The sequence below is a fragment of the Xiphophorus maculatus genome, chromosome 16 (genome assembly GCF_002775205.1).
Source record: "Xiphophorus maculatus strain JP 163 A chromosome 16, X_maculatus-5.0-male, whole genome shotgun sequence".
In the NCBI taxonomy this organism is placed as follows: domain Eukaryota; kingdom Metazoa; phylum Chordata; class Actinopteri; order Cyprinodontiformes; family Poeciliidae; genus Xiphophorus; species Xiphophorus maculatus.
In genome coordinates, this window is record NC_036458.1 from 24,810,844 (window position 1) to 24,818,872 (window position 8,029).

At 41.0% G+C, this 8,029-nt stretch overlaps 1 protein-coding gene across 1 annotated transcript; it reads right to left on the reverse strand.

Annotated features, from left to right (window-relative positions):
- Positions 1–548: 548 nt before the first annotated feature.
- LOC102235771 (homeobox protein Hox-B1a-like) lies at positions 549–2,673 on the reverse strand. Its single transcript, XM_005813682.2, has 2 exons — positions 1,839–2,673; positions 549–895 (listed from the first exon to the last, which is right to left on the reverse strand). Exons 1-2 carry the CDS (start codon positions 2,671–2,673, stop codon positions 549–551), a joined length of 1,182 nt encoding a protein of 393 aa, XP_005813739.2.
- Between the last annotated feature and the right edge of the window lie 5,356 nt (positions 2,674–8,029).

An 8,029-nucleotide genomic window follows, 5' to 3' on the forward strand; every position in this document is an offset into this window, starting at 1 on the left:
TGACATGTAACAGGATCTGTTGAACAACAGGCTGTTCAGTTTGGGTCCTATTTGATCCAGTTCGAGTGTTGCAGTATCCCAAAATACACTTTTTGGTTTTGCCCAACTGAGATCTTTAGGGTTTGTCTTGGAAAATTCTGGAAAGCTAAGAATTAAAATATACTGTTCATATTTGCAGATATTTTAAAACATGTCACCCTATTGTCACTATTGTGACTTTTTGGACACCTGGACAAACTCACGGGGCTGAGCGAGATCTCTTTTGTTGTTGTTGTTCGTTTGCTATCAATAAAAATCAAGTGATGAAAAAATTATAAAAGCAGCGTTCACGACACAAATGTATTGATTAATGTAAAACTGTTTGGCAAAAATGTAATAAAATAAGATGCACAGAATCCAGGAGAGTATGTGTTGTGCAAAAACAACAGCTGGAGGAAATCAGCAAAGAAAAAGAAAAACAGAGGTTGCTAGATATTGCCCTCGGATGTACAAGTCTGGAGAACGGAAATGTGTTTCTGGATCACAGTAATAAAAAAGTGACGCTCAGACTACGTCTCGGAGCTCGGCGACGCTCCCGGGGAGGTGGATAGAGAAGAGTGGTCCGTGTCCTCCAGGTCCTTGACAAACCCGCTGCGGGTCTCGGATGAGTAGGAGCGCGCAGTAGTGCCCGCTCCTTCCCGTTCGCGTTTCTTCTGCTTCATTCGTCTGTTCTGGAACCAGATCTTCACCTGGGTCTCGTTCAGTTCCAGTGTTGCTGCTATCTCCACGCGCCGCGCCCGCGTCAGGTACTTGCTGAAGTGAAACTCCTTCTCCAGCTCCGTCAGCTGCCGCGTGCTGAAGTTGGTTCGCATGGCGTTGTTGTGAACTCCAGTGAGACCAAAGTCCGACACTTTAACTGAGAACAAGGGAATATTTCACATTTTTAATTGACTTGTTTTATTTGATGAATATTAATTCAAATAGCATGTATAAAAATGTAAATAAATTATCCATTTGCGTAAACACTCGATCTCTCGTGTCTGATTTGAGTCATTTCATAATTCTATTAAAATGAATCAACATTTAATAAATATCTGGTTGGACTTCCAACATTTGCCTGAATTAATCTGGATGGAATTTTCATTAAAGTGTTCGGGTGTTTTTATCCTAATTCCAAGTTGTATGAAAAGTATAAACATGTAATTAAAAATCCAGAACAGCCGGACATGGGGAGCTGAGCAGCTGAGGCAGGGTACTTTGTTTAAACAGAGAACAGCAGGACTTCCCGTGGAGAAATAACCCGTCTGGTAGATCAATTTGAAAGAGAGAGAGAGAGCAGAAGAGTGATCAGATGTCAGACCAAAGCGGTGTCACTAAATCTGTTGTTTTCTTCCTGTGAATAATCCATCTCAATTCATGTGCGAACTCTCCTAGCTTTTAAAATTGAGAATAAAACAAAAACGACGCATTTTAGAAAACTGTAAAGCGAGATTTTGTATATTTAAAACAGCAAGTTGCTTCAAAATGGACTTTTAGAAACTTAAGTCTATCTATCTATCTATCTATCTATCTATCTATCTATCTATCTATCTATCTATCTATCTATCTATCTATCTATCTATCTATCTATCTATCTATCTATCTATCTATCTATCTATCTATCTATCTATCTATCTATCTATCTATCTATCTATCTATCTATCTATCTATCTATCTATCTATCTATCTATCTATCTATCTATCTATCTATCTATCTATCTATCTATCTATCTATACATTGTTTTACCCGCCAAGTATACATCTCTTCATTCATAAATAAACAAATAAATAAATAAATAAATAAATAAATAACTCACGGCCCGTTTTCGGGGGATTCCTCTTCACCTTCATCCAGTCAAAGGTTTGCCCCTGTCCCGACTGCTGACTGTCCTCATCTTCTCTCCCTCTGTTCTGGGATCCCGCCAGTTCTCCATACCCTCCTGCTTGCGGGAACCCCAGATAAGCCACTGTTTCCAGACCCCCGCCAATCTGCTGCGGGTACTGAGAGCTGGCAAGAGGGCCCTGCGGCCCGCAGTACGACCCGGAAAGGCCGCTGTAGCTGGGGCCGACAGCTGGGGTGGAAGTAGGAAAGGCTGATTGATGGTAGTAAGTGGAGGCCACCGACTCCTCCATAAAATACTGAGGCTGGACGGAACTGGGAGGACCCGTGATGGCTACATACTCTGAGTTTGTAACACACGTCTGACCTGCGTAGGCCCCGGATGTGCATCCACTGCCGTTTGTATACTGAGTCAATAATCCACTCTGAGAGCTTTGGTTCTGGTGATGTTGGAAGCCGTTGTGTGTGTGCGGTTGCTGCTGATGCTCCAGATGATTTACTGGATGCTGCTGATGATGCTGGCTCACTCCTCCGGTCTCGTGCGCCTCTCCAATGTCCGCTGCGGTGTTTCCGTACACCCCTCCGTCTGCGTTGTACCCGCTGTCACCGCCGGCCCCGTTCACCGGGACAGAGGAGCCGCTGAGGCCCGTGTGGAGAGACCCGGGGGCCACTGAGAGGCCATGGTGCTGCTCCAGAGGAAGGTGGTGGTGATGCAGATGATGATGATGATGATATCCAGGTTTAGGGGCAGGATAAGATCCGTTGCCTGGTCGGTTGCAAATAGAGTATTCCACAAAGGAGTTCATGTTGTCCATGAAGATCCGTAAAGCTGAAAGTTCTCCTTAAACAAGAACAACAAGCCAACGAAAGGCGAAAAGAAAAAGAGGGGGAGAAAAATCAAATCAGATAATGAAAATGTTTTCAAATGTAAACAACATCATGATAAAGAAAATATACGGAACAGTTGGGAAAAAGAAAGGCCAAATAAATGAGCTGAAACCAGCTGAAACAGTGAAACCATCACATCCCAAACAACCGAGTCACACATGAATCATGTCCTCTGGTGTGCTGCGGTTCAGGCCGTTGATGCGTGAACGGAGGGCCCTGCTGTCACTCAACCTGGAGTTTCCAGACGCTCGTCGGTGCCAGAACAGAACAACGCGAGAAGACGCGCACGACTTGAGACGCCTCTATACTCGCTTTCCTTCAATTCTGCTCCATTCTGTATTTTTTCCTTCAGCTGCTCTACTTTCCTCTTCTTCTATTCTCTGTCTTCCTCTCCTTTGTGTTACATGTTTTCCACTTCTTTTCTTCTCTTCTACCTCTGTCGCGGGTCACGTGACATGTCGCCTATGGTGACCAGGGCAGAAGTTGTCAGCTGGCCACACTAGCGAGAGAAACAGTGTAGTGTATGTGTTCGTTGATGTGTGTGTGTGTGTGTGTGTGTGGGTGCTCGTGCGTGCGTGGCGGGGGAAGTACAGAAGGTCGGGATTCTCAGAAGAAGCAGAGTTTATGTGCGCGCGCGTTGGTTCTGGCGCACACGCCTCATCCATCACTCTGCGTGGCATTAGCACGACAAAGAGGCTTCAATCAAACCGGCCCATCAATCTGATATCAGCGCGGATCTGTCAGAGCAAATAGAGGGTCGCAGAATAAAAGAGGAGCTGTGAGCTGGTCTGCAGACCTCCTCCCAACAAAACGCTCCCAGAGCAGAACAGAGCAGAACAGAACAGAACAGAACACATCTGAAAAAGCAAAAGATACTAAGGTACAGGATTCCACCACGCAGAGAGCCTGAGGGATTCCTCCGGGATTATGAGTTTCCATTTGCTCTGATGTGTCTTTTACAGTTACAAAGTGTAATGATTGTGTATCATTTTGATGTATCTGAACTTTCAGTTTGACCGACGTCACCGCATTCCACTTAATTTATTTCTAAAAACATATCAGTGTTATTTTTATGTGATGGTTCAGACTCACAGGAAGCAGCACTTAGAGGCTTCATGTCAAACCTCACTGCGGGATGGGATCACTGAACTCAAAATATGGCTTTGGCTTGAAGAAAAGTTAGTGGAAAAAACAGCTAATCATCAAAAAGTGAATGGATGGAATTGATATGAAGGTGTCCATGTTTTATGCTAATAAGATCCATATATTGGGGGAAATTAAATTTGCTGTCAAATCTGGATGGAAATCTGGACAGCTCAGATAAGGAATTAGGCTTATTCCTGTAAAAAAGGTTGATGTTCTTTTTTCCCTTAGTATGTGTGAATAACAGCAGTAAAACATCAAAGAATTGTCATAGGAAGTCTAAAGGTTATTTTCACATTTCATACCCTCCATTTATTAGAACCTTTAAAGAACCAGCATTCAATAAACACTCCATGTGTTACTTTTCATGTTGTCCACGACATTTCCAGCATTATCAACAGTGTAATGAATGCTTTAGAATATAGAGAAGGAATTTGGAAACATAATTTGCTTGGCAAAAAATCTAATTCAACATTTTTACTCATGTGAATGAATTATTTCAATAATTTAAACTAGTCGCTTTTTATTACATGCAGGCCAGTGTTCCCTCACTGTATGTGACATAAGCCTGCTCACGGCTGATACTTTTGAATATTTATAGTTTGTGTGGTAATTAGGACATTCAGTGTTTTTTTTTTTTCTGCTCTCGAGAGGAAAGTATTTCTGATCTTAGATATAGAACTCTCCGGTCCGATTCTAACGTTCAGTTGTACCGGATCAAAGTGTGAAACGACAGCAGTCAAACAGACACTGAGGTATTTTCAGATGGGTCAGATTGCATAAACTATTGTAGAAATAATTTATGCCTTTGATAAGTGCATCATAATACCAGTGGATCGATAATACCAAGACAATACCAAGACAACAATAACTCACCAGCCAGATTTATGCAAGAATGTTCATTTTCATTTAGCTCTTGTCAAGTTTGTTGCACTTTATCTTTAGTTCTTATCAACGTTCATTGCTGTGAAGAATCATTGATCTGGCTTTATCTTATTTCTGCACGTTTTCTCTGCAAGATGGAGCAAATGGTTCTGCAGACCCAGAGGTCCATATTGATCTGACAACCCCATCACAGGGACGCTTAGTGAGTGAGCTTACTTTTCAGCAATTGGTTTGAGCAGCCATAGATTTCTGATGGGTGACAGTGCAGATCCACCAGTGTGAGAGTGTATGCTAATTGAATGAGTGAGCTGATCTATTACAGCAATGAAGTTAAGTTAGACAAGATGCCTTCTGGTAAGTCAAAGCCTGCCAGTGCAGCAAGAAAGGAATCTAAGGTAACAACACAATGTACTGTCTGTGATCCTGAGGCCTGGAACCCCTGCCAGAGCTCAGTGTGTGTGTATGTGGTTTTTAAAAACTGCTTTATATTAAAGTATTTCAAACTAAAATCTTTCCTAAGTTATCTGGTTTGGGCCCATTTGAAAGTGAAAAGGAGACATTTATTTTTATTTTTTTTGCAGAGGGTCATTTACCTTCTAAAAGGAAATTTGTTATTACTGTGAGTACCTATAATGAAGCCTTCATCAATTTCTCTCTTCAAAGGTCCACATGGAGGACATGACAGCAAACACGCTGCCGTCTTGCCGCTGGGACAAAATTAGGACAAGCGTGTGGGCGAGTGACAAGAAGAGCGGTTAATCATCAGTGTGGTCTGAAAGGAGAGAGGCAGGCTGAGTGGGCAGGAGGGCTGCAGGAACAGACTTGAATAAGAAGAAGAGTAAATGACACACATCTTCCTATCTGAGTGGCGAAGGTACAACAGGGCATGGAGGTCATGGGGTCAAACTTTTCAAATTTATGTGGGAATTCCATTTATGTAACTTTGGATTTTGGCAGTTGAGAAGATTTGATGTCTCATAAAGTTATGCCCCTCTGCAGTAAGAGTCTAAACCACCAGTGTGTTAACATTTGATGAAGAAATATGTTTATTTGACAAATGTGCCTAAAGGAAAGTTTTGTGAACATGGTCAGACTTATTACGACCTCCAGGATGATTTTGAAACGTTGGATATCAACCCCAGATCACAAGATGAAAGAATGGAAAGTTGCCATGGTGGAGATTTCATCTTACAAATCCATGCTGCATAGACTGGAGGACAAAGAGCAAAGAGGACAGGAGAAGAAAACCCCATGAGACATGGTCTGGACTAATATGCCTCAATGAGTATAGACCATACTCTGCACCTAACGTGTATACCAGTGTCATATTATTACTATATTATGTACAATATACTGAAATGAATGTAAACTACACTGTACCAACTAGATAGGTTAATGTTTAAATTTGTGTTTGTGTTTTGAAACTGCTCATAAGTGGAAAATGAATACAAAATTTAATTATATATATATAAAAAAACACATTTATTCCATATGCTCCCATAATCCAATTTACATGTTCCACAGGAGAATCATCTGAAGTAAAACCTGACAACCAGAATAGGACAAATGATTGACTCTGGTGGCTCATTCACAACCTTCATTCCAACAAGAAAGTAATTCTGTTGCCTTTGATTACTGCAGTATTGTCTTCTTCCTTAATCAGAAAAGAGCATGAAAGTCACAGTAGAACCAGTCTTATGTCTTATTAGTGATGCAATGGAGAAAAAGGTAGTTGTTCATGTTGGTGCCTTAAAAAATTCTGCTCATTGATTTAATAAACAAAACCCTGAAGCAAATGGCTAATATTTATATTGAAACTCCACGAGGCAAATAAAATCAAATCCAAAGAACATGAAAATGTTTTAGATGTTTTCTTGAAAGCCAAATGAAAAATAAGTTTCATAAGAGCCCTATGAGAAGGGCCAGACTTTACAGGTTCTGCCTTATGTCAAGTCATGAGTGGAATCCAACTATCTGCTGGGCCTCCAACACCTCACACTATCAGTTACACTTTGTGCCTGCTGGGTATGCATATTTGTGAAATCCTGTGTTGAACACAGGCCAATATAAACATATGACCAGAAGAAGCAGCAGGCAATCTAAACTTTGACTAAGTCTCTAATAGCTGCTGCAGAAATTCAGGAAACTGATAAGTTTCTGTCCTACTGTCTGTCACATTAAATAATCTGGCTGGCAGGTCAAATAACTTCAAGTTCTTCTCCAATTTTCCTGGAGAAGACTGAAGATCTGTATGTGTATGTGATAGGCTTACTGAAAATTCTGAAATACAATACATGAGTGAGAGAGCAACCAAGAGAGTAAAAGAGACAGGGAGAGTGAGAAAGAGAGAGAGAGAAAAGGAAAGAGAGAGAGAGAAAAAGAGAGAGAGCTGGCATAGCTGCATTAACTCTGAAACCTGAACCTTTGATTAGGACGCTTAGCAGCATTTATTGACCATTACTCAGAACATTTACACACATTTGAGCTGAAGAGAAAGACAATGCAGATAACAATGAAACTTGTCAGATAGAGAAAATAGGGTTTTGTTAAACTAGCTTCATAAATTGAGATGTATAAATATGTATATTTATTATAAATGTTTTACCACAAAAAGTATTTACCACTTTTTTAAATGCTTACCTGAAGCAGAGTTGTAGAAGGCTGTACACCTTGTAGCCGATTCCACAAAAAATCCATTCTCTATCACTCATAATCACTGGTTGATATTAGTCAAGGATGATCTGGTTTATTAGTTGTCATGGCAGCAGTGCAAAAAAGTTCTCCGGCTGTCTAACATTCTATGCTGTGAGAGGTCCTTTGTACACAAACAACTAAAGCAACCCATGTTTGGAGTGAGTTTATTATTCACTGCTTTTATGCATGCTGTGCTCTTTGTTGATTTCCCTTCTGTGTAGCACTGCTTTAATTACTTGCTTTAAAAGCTCTACAGTAGAAAATCCCAGGACCTCTTGTGCATGCAGCACAGTCTGCGTTTTATCAGTGAGGAATCTATCAGTGTATGACTAAGCAGCAACACCAGTCTAAATGACTAACGTCTGCAAAAGCAACAGTCATCATATCAGGTAACCGACCCTGGAGATGATAATGAACTGAAGAAGAGAGGAAAAGAGCTACCAGCAACAAAAACAGCCATGTTGCTCAATCAGCATCTAAAATCCCTTTTGGTCAAGCAGTGTGCTTTCTCTTCATGATTTACTCCGAAGTTAGCTTCTTCTTCATATTCAGCTTGGCTTG

What these genes read in the sequence shown, in the direction of transcription:
- LOC102235771 (XM_005813682.2), bottom strand. Translation starts at nt 2,673, where the DNA reads ATGGACAACATGAACTCCTTTGTGGAATACTCTATTTGCAACCGACCA. An exon ending in GAGGAATCCCCCGAAAACGG is followed by an intron (nt 896 to 1,838) that starts GCCGTGAGTTAT and finishes CCTTGTTCTCAG; the next exon opens with TTAAAGTGTCGGACTTTGGT.